Consider the following 26,875-nt stretch of genomic DNA (forward strand, 5'->3'; position numbering starts at 1 on the left):
AACCAGTAATGCTAGAATCACTTGATGAAAATAAGAAAATGGGCCCACGGAACTTTCTGGTCAGTGTCTCACAAGGTGTCCAGACCAGACACTGCAATTACTGCCTTTCTTTAAATAACCTTTTGTGAGGGGCATGGGGACAGATGATGAGACTGCCTTGCTGAAAGCAGAAGGGCAGGACCGGAAGCAGAGAGATAAGTCAGGCCCTCCAGCTCAGAAGGGGCCTGCTGGAGGAAAAGGACATCTCCAAACTGCTGCTGTACCTTGATTCTAACATCAACCGCTACAGTGCCCAAGACCTAGAGGGGCTGCCAGTTGCCAGAGATGCTGAGGAGCTGTCAGGGCTGCCTTTAGCTTTTTACCCTGGTGAGACACACAACCTGGGACCCAGGCTCCCCTTTCCCCCTGGCTCAATGGGAGCGTAGGAAGTAGCCAAAGGGAGATTAATATAGTTTGGCTGTGGTGTTGACTGACAGCTGGCCTATGTGTAGTGGCCGGATTCCCTGCTGACCAGGGGTGGACCACTCCTTCACTGTGGGGACCCTGGGCTGGGACCTGCTGGAGTCAGGTGGGAAGGCTTTCCACTCTGGGACAAGAGGCCTGTATTTGTTGTCAGGCTGTCTGAGCCAGAGCCACCAAGTGTTGAGTGCCATGGTCTGTCTTGGGGTCTGACTGACTTTACTGCCTGAGTGCTTGGGCTTATAGAATTCACTGCTCCGCCAGCGCCTCCTGACTGTTTGGTGCTCTGCACTGCCTGAGGGTCTGAGACTGACTACTCCAGCCAAATGCTGGAGGCCCTGTTGCTAATTCCCCTGTAGCACTGGAATTGGAATTTTGTAAATAAGTCAGTTGTAATAAATGTATGTTATAGCAAAAGGTTTGAATTAAACTTAAATACAAGAGAGAGGCCGCAGACAGGCCAGGCAGCTTTCTTAACTTAGCTCCAGCCCTGTCTGATGTTAGCATGTTAAAGTGAATAGTAATAGAGATGTAGCTGTGTTAGTCTAGTCTAGCTGAAACAAAAAACAGGTTTGATCTGAGGAAGTGGGTCTGGCCCAAGAAAGCTCATCACCTAATAAACCATCTTGTTAGTCTTTAAAGTGCTACATAGTCCTGTTTTTTGTTTCTGTTAAAGTGAAGGGATTGACTAGTGTAATGCATAGTGATGTTAGATAAGGCCTTGTAGTAGATAGAAAGTTTAATGTTGAAAGACTTTGTAACTTTGTTAAAGTGACTAGAAGTACCTCTTTGTTCCATGCTGCAATTCTGTAAATGTGTTTTGTGTGTGAATAAGAATGTTTTTAGGAGAGAGGTGTGAAGGCCAATGCATGCTCAAATGGTCAGAGGAGGAGCCGGAGACTCAGAAGCACCAAATAATAATAAACTAAGTGAAAGCACAGTGAAGATGCAGACTACCAGGGCAGACTGACGAATCATGAAGCTAATGGCAAGCACCCCTTGATAGGGAGCCAATCAACTTTTGCTGGAAAGACAACACACAGGAGGGATTGTCAGCATACTGATATCAGATAACTGTGAGAACAACTTCCCAATAAGCATGTCAGGAAGATTGATTGTGATGCTGAATGACTGATTAAGGCCTGACAAGGCAAAATGCAGACTTGTATGGAAGGAAAATCCTATAAAAGATAGGGTGTCTTGTATGGTTCTTTGGGTTCTGTCCTGCTAAGACCAAGACCAAGAGGAACATCAGTCCAGACTGACAAGAACCTGGCTCCCTCCCTCGCATCTGACCTATCTGGTCAATAGGTTGGACTGGTAACTATTCCACAGCTGGGTAGGGGTGTGTGTGTATAAATGCCTATGCTACTTTATCACTAAATGCAGTGTGTTGCCTTATCCCCCTGAAAAAAATCCCCTGTACTTCTTTTAAGCATAACATCCCCAAATTGCATCCGTCCAGAGATCTAACGAGGGGTCATGGCCTCCCTCTCAGAAGGATAGCTGCAACCACCCTACATAATCACAAAAGTGTATAAATTGTCACATTAATGAACCCCACAGGTTATCAGAATGTTTCAAATATACTGGAAGGCCTTTCACCTGAGTTCTAGTGAAGGGATGGAATAGGGTTCTAGAAGGATACTTCAATCTGGGTTTATACCATTTCCTCTACTGTATACACCAATACAGAATATGGCAGAGCCATCATTGTTTTCAGTAGCTTTTCTAAGCATGTGTTTGATCAAAAGAACCTACTTTTCAGCTACCATACAACTCAGATGAATTTTCCTCTGACATATTGGTCACTCTATCAGATTACTGGAAATCATGGAAGCACAATGGCAAACTCTTTTGGAAGTACATTCAAAGGTAGGCTACAAACCTCAGCACTGCAAACTGGTATTGGCTGCTGTACGAGAGTTTCAGGATTCACCCAGCTTGTGCCATAACACCAAGCATGTTAAAGCCCTGTTTACAAACTCGATTTAATGGGGAGAGAGTGTGGGGCTTTGGGTATTTTTTTAAATACTAAACTAGTTTACAACTGTATTTTATAATATGGCAGCTGCATCTTCCTTCAAGTATAGCAACAGAGGGTATGACTACACTACAAAGTTAATTTGAACTAACAGACGTTAGTTCGAATTAACTTTGATAGGCGCTACACTAGCGCTCCGCTAGTTTGAACTTAATTCGAACTAGCGCAGCGCTTAGTTCAAACTAGGTAAACCTCATTGTACAAGGACTAAGCCTAGTTTGAACTTACTAGTTTGAATTAAGGGGTGTGTAGCCCCTTAATTTGAACTAGTGGGAGGCTAGCCCTCCCCAGCTTACCCTGGTGGCCACTCTGGCCAACACCAGGGCAACTCTATTGCCCCCCTCCCAGACCCCTTAAAGGGGCACGGGCTGGCTATGGTGCCCATGCCAGGTGCAAGCCTGCCAGCACCCAGCTAGCAGACCCTGCACCTGGCATGGCTCAAGCCACCCACCTGATGCCCCCCAGCCCTTCCCCTCTTCCCGGGACCAGGCTGGCGGCTCCCAGGAGCTTGCCCGGGACCGCAAGAGGCAGGCACCCGCCTGGTCTAGTGCGGACATCATAGACTTCGTCCCCGACCTCCGCACTAGGCACAGGAAAGTGGCCAGCTAGGGCAGGAGAGCTGCCAGCCTGGCCACCCAGGAGCAGGTGTGCATGAAAATCAACATGGTCCACTGAGACCCCCGGCCCTGAGCTTACAATGGCTGTACTGGGTCAGACCAAAGGTCCATCTAGCCCAGTAGCTTGTCTGCCGACAGCAGCCAACCCTAAGGACCCTGGAGGGGATGGACCGAAGACAGTGACCAAGCCATTTGTCTCGTGCCATCCCTCTCCAGCCTCCCACAAACTTTGGGCAGGGACACCACTCCTACCCCCTGGATAATACCATTCCATGGACCCACCCTCCATCACTTTATCTCACTTCTCTTTAAACTCTGTTCTAGCCTTCACAGCCTCCTGCAGCAAGGAGTTCCACAGGTTGACTCTCTGCTTTGTGAAGAACAACTTTCTCTTACTAGTTTGAAGCCTGCTACCCATTCCTTTCCTTTGGTGTCCACTAGTCCTTCTGTTATGGGAACTAATGAAGAACTTTTCTGTATGCACCCTCTCCACCCCACTCATGCTTTTATAGACCTCTATCCTATCCCCACTCCGTCTCCTCTTTTCTAAGCTGAAAAGTCCCAGTCTCTTTAGCCCCTCTCCATATGGGACCTGTTCCAAACCCCTCATCATTGTAGTTGCCCTCCCCTCTCCCAGCCTCTCTCTTCCCCTCTCCCACCTCCTTTTCCCAGTCTCCTCCAGTTTTGTTCAATAAAGAGAGATTCTATTTTTGAACACAATTGTCCTTTATTTTGTACATCAGGAAGGGGGGCTAAGGAGGGGTAAGTGGAAGGAGGTGAGGGAGGAATGGAGTACGAGCTCCTGATGGGGAGGACTGGGGTGGCTCTGCGGGCTTCTGGGGGTGGAACCTCTCCTGCAGCCCCCCAATTGCCCCCTTTCCCCAGATGGCAGCCTGCGGCAAGTGCAGCCGGTCTGATGGCCGAGTGTTGTGATGTGCCCCGTGTGGGTACTCTGGGCAATCCAAGCCAGGACTGCTTTTCAAGTAGGGCACCCCTGAGAACTGTGTGTCCGCGATGGGGGTCGGGTCCCTTTAAGCACAGCCCTCGGCTAGCCTGAGACAGCAGCTTCACGCTCTTAAGTCCTAATCTAATGCCCTGCCGGCACTGCTTCCGGCCATCCTTAACCCCGGTTCAGGGTCCACTCTGTGTGGACAAGCTAGTTCGAATTAGCAAAACGCTAATTCGAACTAGTTTTTTAGTCTGGATGCATTAGTTCGAATTAGTGCTGTAGTGTAGACATACCCAGAGCTGGTTGAAATTTTTTGTCAAAGTACTTGATGAAAAGTGGCTTTTACCCTGAAAATATTCGTGTTTGACAACACTTGCAACTCTATTAATGGAAAAAAATAGATATGGAAGTGTTTCATTTTTTATTAATTCCCCCCCCCCCCCCGGGTTCATGGGACCTTTTTAACAAATTTATTTTCCCAAAAATTCCTCATGAAGAATAACTGGTATTTTTCTACCAGCCCCTTACAGAAACATTTTTATAGACAATGATCATCCATATCCTTCTACAAGATGTGCAATTAATCCAGGTGTCAGGCTCCAGCCCTGCAAGGAATATTGCAGAGGCAGACTGCTGGATTTTCCTCACTCTGAGTTTGGAACTTAAATCAGAGCCTAATCACATACCAGGGGAGAATGCTTGAACCAAATCTTTTTATAAACACTCATTGGCTACAGCACTCTAGGTACATATAGGAATAGGACAGATTTACAGTTACAGCACCCCAAGGTAGCAAGGTTTTTGTCATGAAAGAAGAAAGTGCAGATTAAAAAGAATTTACTAAACATAACAAGAGGGCCTGTTCAGAAGACCTGTGTTTGGGATCCTGTTTTAAGTTGTTTCTTTAGGCAAAGCCATGTATGTGAGGAGAAACCTTGCATGATGCTACAATGAGTACAATATAGCAAGCACAGCAATGCATGATATTGCGAATCTGGTAACATATGAGCCAGCACAATCTAGCCTATACATTGGGGGCATACATGGCACACCAAAATGGGCATGACAGTAATTGACTAACCCTTACTTTGCCCAGTGCAGGAGTTTAAAAAGACAAAACTGTGTGTAGATGCTAATGGTGGTATTACACAGAACTTCTGGTAGTTACAAAGGAAAAGCTAATTTCAGTGCAAGCCTCCGTCTAACAATTTCCACTTTCTCAAAACAAGCCCTTAGTCATCATAAGCTGACAAATTAATACATGTGAGAGTAGAGTTTAACAATATTTATTAAATCCCCATTAAGAAGAATCAAAGCCACTCTGCCCTTAAACCATGTAAATTCCCTTATCTTAATGTTTGATTCTCTCTTCTGTGATAGCCTATAATCCACTAATCAAGGAGGCAGGAAGTGCCAGTCACATCCATCTCCAGTACACAGCCAGTAAGACTGACACCCTGTTATGATATTCAGTAATTCTCCTAGGCGGTAATGGTAATCATCTTTTCCACAGATATGGCCTTGACTTGGTTAGAGGTCAGTTTGGCTACAATTTTTTTCTCTCCGGTTTTATTTGGCGCACATATTATTTGGGATTTAGTGATCCTACCAGGCATTATGTCCCTACAGAGAAAGGGGGAAAGAAAAGAGTTACAAACACAATGCTGTATGTATTCACTGGTTTCAAACAGTTTCTTTGGCAATTTAATAATAACTTTAGTAGTTTGCATAGAGCTGGTATTTCTTGCTGCCTAACCCCTCAGTCCAGCTAACAAAAAATCTATTGGCGAATGAATCAATGAGCTAATTGGTGGTTCAGGACTAGATCCAAAAAGGGGCTTAGGCACCTAATGTGGCAGTGGCCAATGGACTTTATAAAAGCAATAGCGCTTATTATTGGATGTTCCTAAATGCTGCTTTAAAAGTGTACAACTTCTAAAGTCATCAGAAGCTATGCCTTAATCTAATGCAAAGTACCATTATTATGTTAAGTGTAATCTCACCCTTGATCAATTGTTTCCATCTTAAAAATGCCCAGTCCTTCTACATACAATTTGCACTTTTCCAAGGGAACAGTCAAGGTATTTTTAAAGAGAAAGGAGCATGTAAAATCTTCATTAATTTTTGCAGTTTCTGGCATCTGCAAAATAAAGAAGGGTTAAAGGCACCGATTTGGTGCATCCTCTTACTAACAAAAGAAGACTAGAAGAAGTCTGTGACAGATTGCATTAAAAGAACTGACCACGAGAAAATCACATCAGTCAAAAAAGACAAACAGCTGAGATCAGAGAGTTAACAAAGACCAGAAATGTTCAGTTATCTGGTCCATTTCTTTGCCAAGACAAAGTTGTTTTCCCACATATATTCTCCAGGGTCTTGTATGTTTCAGTTTGAAATGACTCAAACAATGTAGTTTCCAGCATTTTTCTTGGGTGTCTACCATCTAACAGATTTCATTGACAGGACATAGTCTTTAATGATCAACCCAAAATGTCATTTGCTCAGTTTCATTCCATGCCCCCTTGTTATTGCTGCACAGTCTCCTCCAACTCAGGTAGCTGATTCTCATGACCGTCCTACCTGTTACTCAAATTAAATATTCTGCTCTTTTAATTTGTCTTCTATTGTCATTCTCTCCAGTTATTTCTGCTCATCTGGACTCTGAATTCTCTTCAATTTTGTTAGCATCTTTTTGTGACTCAAGAACCCAGAGATAGAGATGGGCCCAAACCAAACCTCCCACTTTGAACACCCCTAGACTTCAGAATCGTAGGTCTGGTCTACACTAGGAATGAGTATAGCTCTCTCTCTCAGGGGTGTGAAAAATCCATACACCTAAGAGACATTGCTATTGTATGTTAACCCCTGGTATAGACAGTGCTAGGCCAATGGAAGAGACTGCTGCCTTTCGGGGAGGTGACTAAGTTAAGTCTACACAGAAGTCGTGAAGTGGTTCAGCTGAGCCAATGTAGCATTTCAACTGTGGACATACCCTGAAGCTAGATTTTAATTTTCTGGTTACTCTCCGCCTTGACAATGGCCAAATCAGAACTCAGAGTCTAAACTGGCTGGGGCTGGACTGTTTGTCTAGGCTTTAGTCTCAGGTCCAAATTTTGAACCCCAGGTTCATCTCTACCTAGAAATAATTATAGTATTCTCGGTATGGTCTCACCAGTCTTGTGCTAAGTGAGCCTATCACATCCCTAGTATCTGAGGTGATGCCTCTGTGATTTCAGCCTGTATTTGATATTTTATACGAACTAAAGAACCGAAGTGCTGGAGGGGGTGTTGTTTGTTTGCATTGCATTTCAAATTTCCATCTCATGTATGTGGTCCTATATAATCCCAACAGGGTTTTTTTTTTCTTTTTTTCATTACTACTTTCTAATTAAGTTCTGGGGCCTTGAAATTCAGCCTATCCTGATTTGGGCTTCCTGCCATGTAGAGTTAATTGAGCAGCATAAAAATTCTGGTAAGTCCCTTCCTTTATGAAGTTCACATGAAATATTAGGGCTCTGGGACCATGTTACCCTTCATCAGTTAGCTATTTTGGATAACTATTCCCCAGCTCTATGACTTGACATTGTATCAGACTGTAATTAGCATTTGTATTTCTTGTCCCTACATCAAACATACCTCTGTGAATGTGAATTATTTCTAATTTCATCTTCTCGCCCCCCCCTACGTTTTTTTTCTTTTTTTAATCTTGGCTGCAGTGTTAAGTTGGGGCAATTTGGGGCACCTAAATGTATCTGGAGACAGGGTTCTTTGCCCTTATTTTGGAAACTATCCTGATGTTGAGTTCTCACTGACAATCTGTCTTTCTAGTCACAATTCTAACACACTTATCTACTTAGCTGTCTAGCTATCGGCATTTCTATAACACCCATCACTGGGATATCTCTGCATGGCTTCATCGGTCATTAACTTCTTACCTCCACCTTGATAGGAGGATATTGGAACATTAGTGTTATCACATCAGTGAGCTTTTCACTAGTTTCCAAAATCTCAGCAATAATATTGACTTTTATGAGAAGTTCATCCTCAACAGCTGTTGTAGTCTTTACATAAGAGTCAGCTGCTATATTCAGAGGGAGCTGGATAACTGGACAAACAGATAAAAAGATGTTAGTAATACAACATTTTCAGTGCACAACAACCAGAGACTGAAGCAGAAAGTCAGCTGATCTTCATGGAAATGTGTGGACACCAGGAATGGTAGCACACACAAACCTGAAGAGGAACATTTTAACCTGCCTGGACACTCAATCATGGATTTGAAAGTAGCCATTTTTCTACAAAGGAATTTTACCACTCAATTACAGAGAGATAGAGACTGCTGAACTGGAATTCATTTACAAATTTGGCACTGTTAACCTGTACTTGAATAAAGCTATTAACCGGTTAATGCACTACAAAGCCAATTGCCCCTGCTTTTGATATTCACATTTTCATGTCAAAAACTATGAATGGGACACATCCTGCCCTCTTAATTAGCTTCATTAACACTGGTCCTACAATTATCAGGTAACTGCTTTTGCTGTTATATATACACTCCCACACACCTTGGATTCTGTTATTTCCACTCCAACTTAGCTGATGATCCAATATATTTGTTAGTCACTAAGGTTTTACAGGACTACTCATTGTTTGGTGTTTCTGATGTACATAATTGTTAATCTGATGTGCTGTATAGTTTTAGTTATGGACCCATAAGTGGTGACTGTTTTGCTTCTGGTTTAACATGTCTCCAATATGAGCAAAAGGTGAATTATCTGCAGAGCCAGTGGGCTGAAACTTGCTGAAAAGGGTGTGGCTGCAATTATGTCTACACTAACCTCCACGTTAGCTGAAGCTGATGTACTTACTACGGCAGCGAGGGCTGTTTTCCCATCAACGCCAGTTACTCTTCTCATTCTGGTGGAGCACCGGCATCAACGGGAAAGTGCTTGGAGATTTGATTTATTGTGTCTAAGCAGACGCGATAAATCAATGGTCGGTGCATTGATCCCCAACATAGCAAAAACAAGCTCTAAGACAGCTATGGTCAGGATTAAGGAATGGAATTCCAAAGGGTGTCACTGCCAGGCCTCTGCACAGTAATGATATGGCCTGTATGGGTAAGAATTTGGGGCATGAAGACTCTCAGGGAGAAAAGTTCAAATGAGCAATATCTGATTGAAAAGGGAACATTCTGTCCTATATGAACTTTCTTGGCAGCAGCACTTGGCACTTACTAATTGTAGTGCACTTCCTTGATTTGGGAGCAGTTTGATAGGATGGATATAAAGTGCTTAGGTGCATTTAGGCATATGAAATGCATAGGTACATTTGGGATATTTCCACTTGTTCACCAAAGGCACAGAGCATAAGGTATTTATGGTGAGTATGTAAAGTCTCTCTTCTTAACTTTACATTGTATTTCTAATTTTCTGGAAAACTTTCTTAGTGCTTGTGAAAGGCCCCAGACATGCCTTGCAGGAGACTGAACTCTGTTTAGTCACAATACCTCCATCCAACTAATCTTTAAGTTCCCTGTCCTTATCTTTCAAGCCCTGTTTTAGGTAGCAGACCTCCATCCCCATCTAGTAGTACAGCTAGTATCCTGTCACATCAGTTCTGTATGTTCTGGTAACCATCCCCAGAACTGAATGTATTGTAGCAAGGATAATTAACCCTCTGAAGATTCTTACTGCAAGTGCATCATTTGCTGATAATTATTCTTCAGCCATTCATCTTCTCACCTGTTTTAAAAAGTTTGTCGTCTAGTCAAAGATCAGAATCAGTCTCATGTGACCCCCAGTGACATACAATGAATAACAAAGGGCAAACTACTTTAGCAAACAGTTCAGTGGCAGCTTATCTGAAATTAGTTTGTGTAAAATATTCTAACAACCAATAACACATACATTTGCAGAAACCCTGAATCAATCCATCAAAAATTTAGAAACAAACCCAAATGGGTTTAAATTCACTACCCCTCATGCTCACACCACCAATAGTCCAACCCCCTTTACCTGCCAAAATCTGAAAATTGGTGTGTTGCGTTTTGTGCTGTTGACACTCATCCATTGGGAATCAGAGTGAAGTCAGCAAACTTATTCACACAGGCAACCAAAGAGGCATCAAATGAAATGCAAATATTTCAGATTTTGAACTCATTGGGACGGGGTTTTTTGGTTCTTTTTTTGTACAGCACCCAATCCATGACTGCAGCTCCTAGGCACTTCTACATACAAATACGTATAATTATACAGACTCTCCCCTGCACCAATCCCCCTTTATTATGCCATAAGCATCCTCAGACCACCAGTTCTATACCTGTATTGATTCACAGTCCTTCTACGTTAGCTCTCTTGAAGACACAGTGCGGTATCAGAAGAAAAGGCACATACATAGGACATGAAAGATTCATGGACCCACCAGGTTTGCCTTCTGTCTGGACAGTCTGTTTGATGAATCCAAGATTGGCTTCCACTTTCCCAGTGTAGGTCTGCAGTTGGCAAGAAGCAGTGAGATTGACTGTCCATGCACCAACAGAACTGTTGCGTACAATGATGTTCAGATTAATAGGATTACCCAGCCACAAAGCTTTTTCACCCTCTACCTCCAGTTGGAGCTGAGCTTGTAGGGGTGGTAGAGGAGGTGTGCTCTCACAAACTGATAAATTTGAAGAGTTCAGGTAGGAGCAAGCCTTTTCCACAGCTTTCCGTTCTTCTGGAGAGCCTGTATTCCAGGAAAAAGAAAGGCAAAGCTAAAGTCATAATAAATCATGTGGATTATAGTTTCCTCAATATGATCCATCTTTTCACTGTTTGTCCTTCTGCTAAAATAGAGAGATCACAGCACTGGGAAATTGAGAGAGATGTAGACTAGTTTACTCTGCCATAGGATTTAAACAGTAAGGGTACATCTAAATGACATCCCTTTTTCAATAAAGGGATGTAAATTAGATGTATCAAAATTGTAAATGAAGCCGGGATTTGAATTTCCCGCACTTCATTTGCACAACGGGGGCTGTGGCTTTTTTTCTGGGGGGGGAGGGGGGAGAACCCACACACACCAAGGTCAAGATGGGGATCTTTTGACAGAAATGCCCTGTTTCAAAAGATCCTGTAACCCAAAATATGATGGTTACAAGATCTTTTGAAATGGGGCATTTCTGTTGAAAGATCCCCATCTTGACCGTGGCAGTTTTTTTTGTATTTTTTTCGAAAAGTGGCTTTTTGAAAAAAAAGCCACAGCCGCCATTGTGCAAATGAAGCATGGGAAATTCAAATCCCAGCTTCATTTACAATTTCGATACGTCTAATTTACATCCCTTTATCGAAAAAGGGATGTAGTTTAGATGTGGCTTAAGTGGACATACTGGACCAGATTTTCAGCAGTGATGAGTAATTTTGTGGGTTGCCAATCTGAGACACTTCAAAGGACCCTGATCTTTAGAAGGCTCAGTACTTCCTGAAATTTAGTGCCTCAAATTGGGTACCCAAAAAACAATTTATCTTTTTTGAAAACTTAGGCTACCACATTTACACATTTTGAGGATGACTCTGAATCTACATCAATCTACGGCTATGTCTACACTGGCGCGATCTTGTGCCAGAGCTATGCAAATGAGGCTACATGTAGCCAAAAACTACACTAAAAGTGTCCTATGGAGTTTTGTATATACAGAATAGAGCTTGAAGAAAGTTCAGATATTCCAGGCTTCTGTTTACAAAAATCAGCTAGCACAAACATCTAAGATTGCAAGAGATGAGAAGTAAACTTATCTAAAAAGCCTATGTTAGAAGACAGGTGAGAAGAGGGATCAAATTCAGCATCTAACTTAAATGCCTTTCTGCAATGTTTCTCTGATTTCCCAACTTGGCTGATCCTCAAATGAGATGTTTTAATAGTCACATTGCTTAACCTAGCAAGTTTCTGGTTATGTGGTAAATGGCAGAGAGGCTGCTTCCTGAAATATGATATAATTTGTAGATAGAAAAAATAAGAAATGGAGCAATTTTGGATCAAGTACAATTGCTGAATCTGTTGGGCCCACTTCTCTTACTTGCATGTTTACTACAACTTCTGACTAGAAATCAGCCAGCAGATGTCACAGCAGACCCAAAGGTACTTATACATCAATTTTCCTGATTCCTTTTCTGAATGTATTTTGCTGAGCAGTACACTTTAAATGTGCATTACTAAAGCAGCCAATCGGATTTCCACACTGATAAAGCATGTGACTACTTTGGTGTCTGCAGAAAAATCACACTGCCAACAGTCTAATCTTCTACAGGATGCTGGAAAGATTTTAATTATTGGTCACCTTCTGGGAACTTGTACTGCTCCGTAATGTCTTCCCTCGTGTTCTTCCCAACCGCTTTGGTGCTGATGCTCTTCCCAATGGCCTTGGTCTCCTCACGCAGTTTGACAAGTTTCTGTTTGTCATTCAGATTCTTCACCAGCCAGAAAACTCTGTCGGCATTCACTTCAGCAAACAAAAACTTGGAGTCATAGAGCAAATAGACTTCTCCGCTTTTGATGGCTTTTAGCGGACAAGGGCCGCACTGGAAAATGCCTAAAGAGCATGTTGAAAGTTAATACTGTACATATGAAAAGCAAGTAAGTGAGGCTTCATTTTCTCATTTCCCTCAGTCATCACATACACATCATAGCCCTGACTTCCCACAGTAGTGGCCCACCACTTAGTAACTGAAACTGTTCCATGATGATGCATACCCTCCCAAAGCCTATGAAGCCCTAACCACACAAGCTTTCCCTGCCATATGCTCAAAGGAGTGTCTCCTTTCCCCCCAGCTGTTTCAGAATTTAAGGAGTGGGATTTCTCTCCCTGTCGGCCCACTCACAGTGCATAGTGGGGGTGGAGGAGGGATTTTGGTGCAGAAGAGGCCCCTGTACTGTGGGCTACTGGACAGAATACTGGACTGACACTCAAGAGTCCTGAATTGTTCCCAGCTCTGCCCGGTGACCTTGGGCAAACAGTGCCTCGGTTTCCCTCTCTATAAAATAGGGATAATTATACTGACTGCCATTGTAAAGCACTTGAGCTCTACTGATGAGAAGCACCTTGTGAGAGTTTTATTATTGTTGATTTTGTAAGGAACTTTGTTTTTGAAAGCCATTGGGAGCAATTCCCCATAAGACCCAAACCATTTTGGTTTAGTTCATTATGGGCTTTGTCCCAATTTGACCTTCCTATAATTCATTACTTCCTGTCTCCCTCCCTCATGCTGCAGCCCCCCTCCGGCTTCGTTAGAGGATGTCTCTGTTTAGCCACCTTACTCTGGAGTAGAGAGATCTGATAAATAATTCCATTCTGATTTTGTATGGCCGCTGTTGGTAGCCCTGGCTGCAGTCCCCAGCTGATGCTGCTAAGAATCCTACCATTCTCCCCTATGGAACCAGCTGCAGACATGCAATTTCTAAGTAGGTTTTACAAAGCAGCAAAAGATTTCCCGAACTGAATATCATAGCTGAGCACTTCCTGCGAGGTGCTGAGCACCTTCAACTCCCAGTGACGACAGTGCTCAGCACCATGTGGTACTGCAGGATCAGGCCCTTCGTATCTATTTGCATGTGCTGGAGTTGAGTATATTTCACTTGGTAATGGTAATTCTAGGCCTTCTTTATTTCAGTTCTTCAACTCCTGCTGCACTTGTACAATTGCTGACTACTCTGTTCCCAAATTCCACATGGCAAGGGACAGCACATTAAATAGTATCAGTAACAGCGGCTAATGCACAGTCCAGCCCTTTGAAACTTGTTTTATCTCTAAGATCTAGCGCTATATACTAGATGTTGGACACTGACCCAAAAAGGTACAGGCTGAAAAAAAGTGCATCAACAGACTCTGAAAGTGCTTTGCCTTTCTGTAGTGCTTGTAATCTGAGGACCTCAAACTTTGCTAACATGGATTGATTAGCATCACATCACTTTTAGGCAGGTAACGCTTATCTCCCATCTGTGGATGAGGAAACTGAGGCACAGCAAGAGAAAAGGATTTGCCCATGGTCACCCTGTAAATTAGGGTAGAGATGAATACAGAGCCCATATCTCCTTATTCCCAACCCCTTACAATATTTTCACTTTTTAGTGCTGTCAAAGATTGGATTTTCTGCTTGCAAGAAATTCTGTTTCATCTATAGCCATGACATGAGCAGTGAGGCCAAAGGACTCTCATAGGGGCTGGGAACCAGGCGATCTAACATCTATTCTCACTCTACCCTGTGTGATCTTGGGCAACTCATTTCATTGCTCTGAGCCTCGGCTTTGACATAAATTGGACTAAGTCAAGTGCTTAAAGTCAAGCAGGTGTCTGAGTGCTTTGCTGAGAAAAGGCCATAATCTCCTTTTTAAAACATCCTCTTCCACTCCCCCCCCCCCCCCCCAAAATCACAATAGAGTCTCTTTGGTTTTGAATCCTACCTTGACTTATCTCCTGTGGGGTGGCATCAACTGCCTGCCAACCATCAAAACCCTGGGGCAAGTCTGGCCTTTTCATCCACACATCATTCCACACGTGAAAATTCCTAGAGGCAAGGAGCTTACAAAGTTAACAGCACAACTGTTTGCACCCTGCCATTTAACAAGCATATTCAGCCTCTTGGACCCTAAGAACCAAGTGATTGTATTGATCCCCCAAAGGAAAATGTGGGCTCAGTATTGTACACTCACTCATTTTTACAGCAGATATACTTTATGAAAGAATGGGGGAAATATCTGTATTTTTTCATGCTTTACATTGTGAGAAGAGAGTGCAATCTACTGCAGGAATCTTACATCCATCTGTCTAACTGTCAGATTGTGAAAACCTTGCTATTGACTTCATGAGGCTTTGGATTGGACTCTGAATGAGGCCAGCCTCCTAAACACTACCTGCCTCTTTCACTATAGATCAGTTAGGCTTCTGATGCACACACACAACAGCCCTCCCCTTTACTCAGACCATTATGGGATTACTGTTAAAAATACCCTTTTTGTTATTTTGAAAAATGTATGGCCTGATCCAATATCCATTGTAGGCAATGAAAGTCTTTCAGTGATTTAAATGAGCATTGAATTAGGCCCTTACTCCACACGGGCGAGGCAAAGGATGATTTTCAAAGGCTCATAATGCAGCAGAATCAACCCCATGTTTCATCAGGTCACTTCAAAATACTTGTCTGGCCTAAAAGTTATTTCCATGATAAATGGGCCCTAGAACATATATATATATATATATATATATATATATATATAAAGGGCATTTTTTTCACCAACAAAGATGGGTGAAACATTTTTCTAGATGGTTTGTAGGAAAATTCAACTTCAGTAAGAGACCAAGCATGCATAATTTTAGCCGGATAGGACAGAAAGACATGAACAAGTCAAAACAAGAACTTAGAATGGAACTGCTTGGGAATTCCTCTCTGCTGCTAAGGTTCCATCTAGAACCTAAACCCAGCTAGAACCCAGATAGATTTGCATCTGAGATGAATAGACAAACAGGGAAATGCCTAAAAAAATATTCAAACTTCCTCTTATTGTTCAGTTGTACATTTAAAATAATGTTCTAAAGAAACTCCTTCTGGTGATTAGAAATACAATTTAAATTGAGGTTTGCAGGAATTATCTAGCATTCTTTAGAATTACCAAACAGAATCTGATGTCATTTTATCCAGTTTTTCGCCTTTTTCATTCAGGTATATGTCAACTTTCAGGTTTTCCTCAGTATCGTGAGCTGAGGCGAAGTTAGTCACGCTTCTGGCTGGAATCCCCAGGCAGCGCATAACTGAAATACAGACAAACGAAACATCACCGAGAGGCTTTTTGGAAAGTTCTCCACCGCTAATTGTGCTGTGTGGAGGAATATCTCCCCAGTGTTTAGTGTATCAGGAAAGACGGACTGTACCGTGTTTTACCTGTAGTAAGAACTCCAGAGAAAACCCAGCACTGACCAAAACAGATGGATCTTTTTGTTTTGTAGTATTTCTGCAAAATTGGAGCACTTCCTGTCCAGGCCAGGGGGGAAGTTCCACCACTATAGGATCCTGACCAGTTCCCAAAAAGGACTCCTGCGTCATCATTGGAATTAACCTAAGACACAGAGAATAGAGAAGAAGTCAGGCAAGAGACCCAGTGGAACTCAGGCTGTGATGGAGATCCTGTCTGTGCCTGCACTTCCTCAGGGCATCCTCTGCAGCTATGGCAGTTAGCAAGGTTGTCTTGCTATCATTAGCTGGTTTCCCTCAGCCACCTGCCCATTTTCCTCTTGTGAGGCTCAGACTTCCAGAGAGGAGGTGTAAGTGCTGCTCAGAAGAGCTATAACTCAGCCTGCATTTTGTGTCATAACCCCTACTACACTGAAAGGGGAACATTCCAGGTATGACAGCTGCTCTCCAGATTCTTGCCCCACCCCCTTCTTCAGCTGCAGAAAGTACCACTTCAGAATAGCAGCATACAGCAGAAAGGACTGGCTAGATCAATGGTGGGCAACCTTGGCTAGTGAGTGGGTCATATGACTGGCTCACCTTCATCTCAGTGGGCTGCAAGATTGTCATAACTAAGATGGTCTCCCGGGACAGGGTGGGGTGTGCTGACTGAACCACACCAGTACTTTGATTGGATGCAGAGGGAGCCCACGGTTCTCACCGTCAGTGTTGTGTGCAATCAGCACACCCCTCGCTTTCCATGCCCTGGCTTCATGTGTCTGTCTCTGTTGTAATACTGGTACGAAAAAAACAACATGGATGGAAACCAGCACAATCTGGCAACTCTGTGCATGGGCAACAGTAAACAAGGGTCTCGTGTGCTGCACACAGAACCCCAATGGGCTGCATGGGACCTCCCGGCCGCAGGTTGCCCACTACTGGGCTAGATAACGTGGAGATGCTGTGCTGCAGCTGCCTTTTCCCCCTGTGCGCCATGTGAGTTATAAGCAAAATCCATTTCAAATGAGGCTTGTAATGGGCATACAGTGGGAGTGAGACAAACTGATTTGTAGCAGTAAAACAAAAAGAAATGAGTCAATGGCAAGGCACTTCTCAGGCAGACTCACTAAAGCAGACATGGCTCTGGACACAATCACAGGGTCTTTTCTAACTTTTTGCTTGAGTTTACTTTTCTCCAGGAGATACATACAGCAGTCCAAGACATCCTCCTCAAACTGTTTTGGAGAGAAAAAAACAAAGGCCCATTTACTTGCTGCTCCAAATGCAAACTGCCTGATGCTGACATTGAAAAGTTTATTATCTCTCAGCAATTAACCTATATGACTGAGATCAACCTCCAAATCTTCTTTATTTTTGCATTTACCTCTATGAAAGGTATTGGATTGACTCCCATGGAGACTGAAGTTCACCCATTATTTACAGAACAGGGTCCCATAACTGACACAGCTGTGCCTTAAGCCTCAAAAGAAATGGAAGGACCTCATCTTGGGAGCAGACATAGGTCAGTCTATGTCTAAGCTACGGGGCTTTATCAGAAAAAGGTACGCTAATTGTGGAGCCCAATTTGCGTACCTTTTTCCAATAGTTTTTTCAGAAGAGGCTTTTCCAAAATTTGGCCCATCTACACTGGGCCAAATTTTGGAAAAAAACCTTCTTTTGGAAGAGCCCTTCTTCCTCATGGGAGGAGGAAGACAAGGCGTCCGAAAGAACGTGTCTGCTCTTCCACACACAAAAAAGCGGAAGAGCAGACACATTCCCTGGAGTTGGGGGTATCCTGGAAAAAACCCATAGTGTAGACATAGCCTCACATTCCATGCATTAATATACAGGGCCTGATCCAGCAATCCTTATTCACGTGTGTAGTCTTTAGTTACATTAATAGTCGCAGTGGAACTACTCAAATCAGTAACAAAAGTTTATGTGACTAAAGGGTACAATGGATAGATCTTTATTGCAACCTAATTGCAGAGAGATAAGGTAGGGGAAGTAGTATCTTTTGTTAGACCAGTGTGTGTAGGTGAGAGAGACATGCATCTACAGAGCTCTTCTTCAGTTCTCTGAGACCTCTCTCCTTTGTGGGGGCTGTGATCCCGGGCTCCAATGTCAACTATAACATCTACACTGCAATTTTGTAGACCAAACCCCTCAAGCCTGAGTCAGCTGACCCAAACCATCCATCACTACCCCGCCAGTCTTTTATTGCAGTGTAGACATACCTATTACTGTATTTTGTTTATGTATTGCTTGTGTGAACATTGAATCAAAAAATATACTAGACTGGGGGTGCGTCTACACTGCACCATTATATAGAGATAAGTAGTGTTATTTTGAAATAACAATGCAAGTGTCTACACAGCCATTCTGTTACTTTGAAATAATTTCGACATAACGGACAGCTTGTTCCGAAATCTGTAAACCTCATTCTACGAGGAATAACACCTATTCCGAAATAGCTATTTTGAAATAAGGCATGTGTAGACGCTCCACTGCTGCTGTTTTGAAATAGCCCCTTACCTGGGCCATTCTAAGTTACTCCTCCCCTTTGGGGCTCTAAATCAAGATTGAACATCTACATTAGGGAAGCCTGCCTCCGACTAATTTTGAGGCTTTCCTGCGGTGTAGAGGCGCTATTTCGAAATAAGCTATTTCAAAATAACTATTCCGGAATAGCTAATTTTGAAATAGCGATGCAGTGTAGACGTACCCTGAGTGAACTAGAGACCAAAGTTCTTTATTTATCTACACTATACACAAGATTTCCTCCACTGCTTTGCCCTAAATTACAGAGTAGTTCACTCTTCATGCCCTTTCAGTCACTACTCAACCACTGTATGTGTAAATTACATGATGAAGTTTTTAGATCATTTGAACCCAGTTCTCCCATCTTACACTGATGTAACAGTATGGAGAATCCGGTCTCTTATTTCTTACCACTCTCTGAATATCATTATCACATTAGCAACAACTACTTATTAAAATCAAGTCTATCATTTAGGGGCTGCTTGGTTAGTTGATTTTGTTTGTTTGTAGTCTCCAATTAAGGCAATGTCTGAATGCCTACCATGTTAAATCAACAACAATAGCAGAGTCCCTAGTGGAATTCATGGAGTCTCTGGTATGTCTCCCTTTTCAGGTTAAAATACTCTTCTTGGATTAGGGGGTTTGCTTTCTATTTTTTAGATTTCATTAATTTTCTTTTTAAAACTGTGTCTTAGGGGCTGTGGTGTGGTAGGAGGTTTTGAGTAGAAGGGGTGTCAGTGCAGAGTGTGTCATACATACAGTGGGGAGGCTTTTTTGAAGAATAAGGATTCATGACATTTCCTAAAAATGGTCAGACTCTGGATTTTGCCTGATGTCCCCTGGAAGTTGGCTCCTCAGACACTTCCCCTCTACCAAAAAGGCTTTCTCTCACAGACTTCATGTTGGACTTTGTGATCTAATTATAAATTTATAACATTCCATTCTCAGGCCCTGATTCAGGGAGGAACGTAATAATGTGTGTGTGTTTAAACCTGAGCATATCATTTCCATTGTAATTAATAAAACTACTCATTACCTCTGAGTTACGTGAGGTAATCTTAAAAACAGGATCCCATTAATTGGAATACACCTGCTTGTGTTGTGAGAGAGAGAGAGATCATGCCCATATTATTACAGTGTTTTACCTGTCCAAAATTCCAAGGTCTTCCAAATATATTTTGCTCTGATCCAACGTAGATGTAGCCCGTGTCACTGAGAACATATTCTGATCTTTCGGCATCATTACGCATGAAAACTGTGTCAGCTGAAGAAAATGCAAGCATGTGTTACTTGATTCTCCACACACTTAGCAGAAAACTTTTCAAAGGTTGAACAAGTCTTTTCTGTTCTTGAAACAGAAAGCTAGCAAAGCTTAGGAGCCATAGCATTGGTTCCATAATAGTGATTAAACAGCACTTCAGATTTAAATCCTGGACTTTCTTCCTTCCCTGGAAAGATAACCAAGAAAACAGTTTTATTTTTAACACCTACTTGTTCGCAATGAACCGGACTGTGAACCCATTTTTATCAACACGCAGCTACTCAGAGAAACAGGGCCATTGGCTTAAATGGGACCATTAGTGTGAATAATGGAGCATCAATGGGAGTAAGGGATTCCCAGCCAGGCGACAGTCAGGAATGTTAAATATTATTGGCTGATGTTTCATGGCTTGCAGAATTAGGCCTCTGATTTTTTAAAGAGGGAAGCAAGAAACAGAGTAAAGAAGGAAAGTATATGGAACACACACACATCATCTCCTATTACAGTCACTGGCGCCACATGGCACGAGGTTACTTCTATTACCTTCACACCACGGGTTGAACAATACGTAGACCACTTTGTTTCCAGGGTTATAAACGTGAGGCCCAGTTTTCACACTCAGAAAGTATTTTCCAACAGCTGCATCTGCTGGACTGGTCACAGTTACCAGGCACTAAGCAAAGCACAAGGCAGGCAGTTATCCGTCACATTGTCCCCTCTTCAATATGAACGAGTGTGGTACAAGTCACACTCTCCGATCTTACAGAGAGCCGTGAATCTAGTCAAGCCTGGGGCGCATGCTGCAGGGAGAAATGGAAGGGATGAGGATGAGGCAGCTATCAGAAATGGAGTGGTGAATTAAACAGGATGGTGTTTTTCCTATAGAGCTAGACACAGGCAGCAGAAGCCCATCTTAGAGCTCTGAATACTCTCCCCTGTGTCCCAGTTAACTCTTCTTCCCCTATTACAGGGATGGGCTTGACATTGTCCCTTCTTGCATCCATCTGCCTCAGAGGGGGCCTCTCCGGAGTGACACAGACACTTTCTCACTCCCCCCAAGGCTCACTGTAGTCCAGGGGTGGGCGATCATTTTCGACTGGGGGCTACTCCAAGATGTTGGAAAGTGGTCAAGGGTCACACTCTTCCAAAATGCAGGACAATGTAGCACTTTAAAGACTAACAAGATGGTTTATTAGATGATGAGCTTTCGTGGGCCAGACCCACTTCTGAGGAAGTGGGTCTGGCCCACGAAAGCTCATCATCTAATAAACCATCTTGTTAGTCTTTAAAGTGCTACATTGTCCTGCATTTTGCTTCAACTACCCCAGACTAACACGGCTACATTTCTATCCCTATTCTACACTCTTCCAAGATATTAATGGAGGAATTCCAGGGTCTGGGATGGAAGTTGGGTGCAGAAGGGAGCTTGGGGTAAGAGACTGAAGTGTGGGAGGGAGAATGGGGTCTGGGAAGGAGTTTGGGTGAAGGAGGCAGTTGCGAAGGGGACTGGGATGAAGGATTTTGGGATGTGACCTAGGATAGAAGGGGATTGTGATCTGGGGCAGGAGATAGGGGTGCCAGATATGGGAGGGAGTATGGGTGCAGGAGGGGGCAGAGAGTTGGGGAAAGGAGGGGCTGGGGTGCCAGAAGCAGGCTCTGGATGGGACGTGCTTACCAGCAGAAACTTAAGGCAAGTTGTCAGCTACAGGCAGCTCCACTCTGGGCATGAGAGGGAGAGGGGAAGAAGCCGAGGACGAAGGGAGAAGGCTTCTTACGCTGCCCCTGCTCCCAGCAAAAGTTCTCAGCTCCTATTGGCTGGAAACTGAGAGACTGGCCAATGGGAGCTAAGTGATTTTGCTGGGGGAGGAGGAGACAAGAACAGCTTAAGAATCTCCCTCCTCCCTCCCCAGCCGTCTGGAATGGAGAGCAGCTGGCTTTTTAAAGAGTGAGCTGTTTTCTGCCTAAGGGTTTCGGCAAGGGGGCCGTGGGCCGAATCCAGCCTGCTGGCAGCCTCTTGCCCCCTGCTGCTGTAGTCCTTGCTTCCCCAGAGCCCTCAGGCCAGGGCATGCCCAGAGCATCCACTCTACTATTGCAGCACCAAGTGGTCCTTCCATTTGCCACTCAAATGAATTATGTGTACCAGGGATCTACCTCCTTCCCATTGGTGTTCAAAATGTTGGCACACCAGCACCGGGAGTCCCGTCCAGCCCTCAGATTCATCAACACAAGGGTCTCATTGGATTCCATTGGTTTCTCACCTGGAAATAGATCAATGAAAAATACAGAGGAGGAGTGAATCAGCATGTGATAAGATGTGACAAGGTCTAAGGGTTAGAGGAGGCGTCTGGGAGTCAAGACTACAAAGTTCTATTTCGTGTCCTCGTGCTTTGATCTATAATCTAGCTACCAGCCCAGGTCTGGAAGAAAGTAAGTCTCCACCATGATGATGTATTGTAAAATTGGCCAGGTGAATTATGGGACATCCAATCCTTTATATCATCCAGCATTGGCTAGTGTTGAGGCAGGATATCACACACGTTTGGTTGGGCTAGTCAGCCTGGCCTCAGTACGAGGACTCCTGCATTGGTAGGTGTACTGTTGACAGCTGCAGAGTTGTGCCCTTACCAATACTGAGCTGCAACACCACTTTGTCATCGTCTTTCAGCCCCCGGTCGAAGGTCAGCTTTAATTGAAACACCTGCCCTCGTCGCACAATCAGCGTGGCATTGTCATAATACTCCTCAGTGTGGTGAAGGGGGACATTTTGCTTTTGGAGTAAATCAACTCCAAGGGTCTTCAGGCTGCTGGCTGGAGACAGTAAGCCGGGGGGGGGGGGGGAGGGGAGGGAGAGAGAAAAAGAAATGGTTAAAACACTCAGGGAGGGGGAGATTCCATTTGCTTTGATGATTTACAGTGTTAAATAATAAAAACAACTGAAGCGTGACATCTTTTCTTAGTGGGACTCAGCTCCCAAGCCCATTTAGCACAAACAGCCTTGGAAGGGTTTTAGCACTGACTCACATTAGGACCCCAAATAGTATTCCCCCCACCACCGACTTCTCCCCTGCCAGTGTGTTAAATAGTCCAGTAACATCATTCAAGGGTTGACGAACCAGAGAGTGACGCTGACTAGAAATAACAGTGGAACAGAACAGTCTCTGATCAGCCAGTGTCCAAACTGAACAAAATGGACAAAATTCAAATAAATGAGATTGCTTAAAATTCCTTCCATTTTTCTGAAGTTTGGATGCCACGGTCTGGCTTTTGGCCATCCCGTCCTGACCAGACCCAACCTGGGGGACACAGGACTTGAACCCACAACCCTGTCATCCCCAGGCCACACAGGAACCCACCTCACCATTTTACCCTCAGGCTGCCATAGACACCAGGGCTATGTCTACTTCAAAGTAGGAATAAGATCCTCCGGAAAAGGGCGCTTTTTCCGGAGGATCGGGGCCAGCGTAGACGCTCTTTTCCGGCTTTTTTAAAAGCCGGAAAAAAGCGGCGGACATTTTTATTTAAATGCCGCGGGGGATATTTAAATCCCCCGCGGATTTCCCTATTACGGCTTCTGAAATTAACATGCCCCTTCCGGAAAAGGGGCCAGTGTAGATGTAGCCAAAGGGTCCAGTTAATCTCTGCACCCAACCAACACTAGGCCCAGGGTCCAAAAGGGGAGACGAAGGAGACTTTATGCCTCTTTGGTCTTACCCAATATGGGTGTCAATGTAGGGCTGCTCTGCTTGGGCCTAGGCTGCCAAAAGCCCTAAGAGGTCATATAGCTGGGAACTGCCAGAACACAGAAACACTCCACCCAGGTCTCCATTCCCTCAGGAAAGCCCCAAGTCCCTGGGCCCTGAGGGGGAACCTGCTACGATAGGAGGCATGGAACTAGCCATGCTGATGCTATGCCTCATGGGCAGGGGGCCTCCCCTCCCCTTATCTCAGGGGCATTCCTCAGAGCAGCCAGCGCAAAGGGACTGCCACGCAGGAATGAACTGCACCTGGCTAACATAACTGGCATCGAAACAGCCAAACATGCAGCATCAGGAGTAGAACCAAAGTCCTCACGCAGGCCTCTAGCATAATGAATTAAGCTTGAGCTGCCACTTCAGTTCTGCTTGGAGAGTTCTTTGTTTCTGGATTTGTGAGGGTAAGTGTTTACACCTTGTGGCAATGGGTAGTTGGACACATAATAGCTTTAGATTCTTCTTAGAGTAGTGTCCCTGTGGGTGCTCCACTGTAGGTGTTGGGCTTGTCCGTGGCACTGGGACAAGTCCAACACCTAGGCTATGTCTACACTCGTGTCTTCTTGCACGAGTAATATGCAAATGAGGCTAAGCGTTGACTATCACGGAGCCTCATTTGCATAACTAATGAGCCGCTATTTTGCGAAAGAGGTTCTTGCGCGAGATGAAGCTGTCTACACTGCCCCTTCTTGCGCAAGAAAAACCCTCTTGCGCAATGCTGCTACACCTATTACTTGAGAGGAAGAACGGCGTTGCGCAAGAGGGTTTTTCTTGCGCAAGAAGGGGCAGTGTAGACAGCTCCGTCTTGCGCAAGAACCTCTTTCGCAAAATAGCGGCTCATTAGTTATGCAAATGAGGCTCGGTGATATTCAACGCTTAGCCTCATTTGCATATTACTCGCACAAGAAGACGCGAGTGTAGACATAGCCTCTACAGTGGAGCACCTACAGGGACACAGATCTCGAAGAACCGTCGTTACTGCACAGGTTGAGTAACTCCTTCTTCTTGTCTGATGCCAGATGTGTTCAGTTTAGCTAACAATTGTGGTGTTTGTGCTTATTGCTCCTCTGGCACAGTGGAACGCTCTAATGAGACTCCAGTTTGTCTGTGAGGGACAAACTGTTGTTTCTGTAGGGCTGGTCCCAGACTGTAGAATGAACTTCTCTAGGGACTAAGGACCATCACAAATGTCATCACTCTGCACTCTAAGTGCAAGACACATTTCTTTGAATATATCTTAATATGCACAAAGAGCAACATGTGTGCGCATAGCTATCAATAAACAAATTCCCAGAAAAACACTCCCTGGCACACACCTCTCCTCCTGGGGCAGGGATGATGAAACAAACAAGTGACAGGTGTTAATAATTTATGTTGTTTAAGGTGCTCAGATAGAGAGGTGAGGAATATGAGATAAACTACATAGAACCAAGTAGCTTATTTGCATTGCTCTCTAAAATAGTCAGTTCCTAGGTTTGTGAAATGTGCTTCCCTCCCTCCCCTTCTCAAGTCAGTAAATGACTCATTGGAATTTTTTCTGACAACTGAAGATAGAACTGAGCAGAGCAACGGGATTGCCACCGTTAGCCAGGGCTACTCAGGCATGCCCTGCTTCTCCAGGGGGTGAGCACAGTCAGCTCAAGACAATGTGTCCTGCATAATGAACAGAAGCTTGGATTACAGCCTTCGCACTTATGGGGATGTTGCCGTAGTTTGGAAACCCACCTTCACCGCTCTGGAGTTTAGTCTTCTATGCTACCAGCTGACATGAGCTAGGCAGGTGTTGAGCTGAAATTATGGCTTATTATACAACAAAGCTACGTCTACACTGCAGGCTTCTTGCGCAAGGACTGTTTTGCGCAAGAGTTCTTGCACAAAAGGTCTTGTGCAAGAGCGCGTCCACACTGCCATGTGCTTTTGCGCAAGAGCATCCATGGCAGTGTGGACGCTCTCTTGCACAAGAATTTTAACCATAGGGGTTTCTTGCACAAGAAACCCGTTGCCTGTCCACACTGCCTTCTTGCGCAAGAGCTCTTGTGCAAAAGGGCTTATTCCTCGTGGGGAGAGGAATAACTCTTGCGCAAGAAGCCCTCTGTTCCGACACTTTACTGTAAATTTACTTGCGCAAGAACGCGCGTGCAGTGTAGACGCTCCGTAAGTTTTTGCGCAAGAATGGCCGTTATTGCGCAATAAATCTGTAGTGTAGACACAGAATACTAACAATAGTCTTTGGAAGGGATATTAAACTTCATGCTTCCAGGATTTAGCCATCCTCTAGCTATTAGGGCATGTCTACACTGCAGGGCAAAAGTTGAGATAGCTAACTTCAGCTATGTCAATTGCATAGCTGAAGTCACAATAGCTTGATTCAGCTTTTGGCGCTGTCTATACAGTAGAAAGTCGAAGGAAGAACAGTCTTCCTTTGACTTGCCTTACTCCTTGTGAAATGAGGGTTACAGGAGCCGGAGCACGAAGTCCTAAAGCTCGACATTATTTCAAAATAACAGCTTGCTGTGTAGACGTGCACTTTGTTATTATTCTGATATAATGCTGCTGTGTAGACGTAACCTTAGAGAGCCTTGTGAGACCTGTGTGAGCAGCAGATTACTGCACACCTGTCTGCTGTGGGGTTCTTATATCTTCCTCTGCACCATCTGCTATTGGCCACTCTCAGATCCTACGGACTAGATAGATCTTGAGCCTTATGCATTATGACAATTCCTGTGTTCCTAATGCTTCATTGATGCCTCGTTCACTCCCTCACCCTACATCAAATTATCTCATTCACCTGTTGAGCCAGCTCATAACCGAGACCATGAACTCTCTGGGGGAGCAGATTAGCTTTTCACGGCATGTCTAGTACAAGGGGACTCTGCTCTTTGAGTAGCACCCTCTCTGTGCTATGGCAATACGAATCAGCATCAGCATCTGTGTTAAAATAATAATATCAGCATCAAGCTAAGTGGTGAGTCTCCTCCAGAAGTTTGTTCTTCCTGTCAATCTCCAATAAGTGCCACAGTGAAATACACAAACAAAAAACACTGACTACATTTTAGGCATAACCCCCTCAGTATTAGCTCTTTAATACAGACTTCAAAAACTCTTTGGAAGGGATCTCATCCAGGTTCTATCAATATGGTTTTATTGCCAGTGGAGAATACGGTCATCGTGTCAGTTTATATATGAGGAAAATGCTCAATTCCAGGGTTGTTCAGAACATTAAAAATCCGTACTGGCATTTAACTAGCACAACTCAGCTTCGAGGATTTGTCCTCCTTGGGTTTTATTAGGTAGTATATTCCCTCAGAGCAAGGGTTGGCTCTGTATCTGTATT

The 26,875-nt window shown here is 44.0% G+C and overlaps 1 protein-coding gene across 3 annotated transcripts in view; it reads right to left on the minus strand.

The window, feature by feature from the left end:
* Nucleotides 1–3,789: 3,789 nt before the first annotated feature.
* Nucleotides 3,790–26,875, minus strand: part of TGM4 (transglutaminase 4) — a 31,236-nt gene continuing 8,150 nt past the window's right edge. For all 3 annotated transcript variants that reach the window (XM_075921866.1, XM_075921865.1, XM_006116414.4), the window contains 13 exons: nucleotides 22,418–22,600; nucleotides 21,944–22,050; nucleotides 20,336–20,465; nucleotides 19,677–19,795; nucleotides 17,118–17,225; nucleotides 15,982–16,156; nucleotides 15,713–15,851; nucleotides 14,507–14,610; nucleotides 12,387–12,638; nucleotides 10,493–10,795; nucleotides 8,005–8,174; nucleotides 6,073–6,209; nucleotides 3,790–5,692 (listed from right to left, as the gene is read on the minus strand). In XM_075921866.1, coding sequence (XP_075777981.1) covers nucleotides 5,551–5,692; nucleotides 6,073–6,209; nucleotides 8,005–8,174; nucleotides 10,493–10,795; nucleotides 12,387–12,638; nucleotides 14,507–14,610; nucleotides 15,713–15,851; nucleotides 15,982–16,156; nucleotides 17,118–17,225; nucleotides 19,677–19,795; nucleotides 20,336–20,465; nucleotides 21,944–22,039 — 1,875 coding nt within the window. In that variant the 5' untranslated portion in view covers nucleotides 22,040–22,050; nucleotides 22,418–22,600 and the 3' untranslated portion in view covers nucleotides 3,790–5,550. The remainder of the gene's footprint in view (nucleotides 5,693–6,072; nucleotides 6,210–8,004; nucleotides 8,175–10,492; nucleotides 10,796–12,386; nucleotides 12,639–14,506; nucleotides 14,611–15,712; nucleotides 15,852–15,981; nucleotides 16,157–17,117; nucleotides 17,226–19,676; nucleotides 19,796–20,335; nucleotides 20,466–21,943; nucleotides 22,051–22,417; nucleotides 22,601–26,875) is intronic.

This window comes from Pelodiscus sinensis, chromosome 2, assembly GCF_049634645.1.
Source record: "Pelodiscus sinensis isolate JC-2024 chromosome 2, ASM4963464v1, whole genome shotgun sequence".
In the NCBI taxonomy this organism is placed as follows: domain Eukaryota; kingdom Metazoa; phylum Chordata; order Testudines; family Trionychidae; genus Pelodiscus; species Pelodiscus sinensis.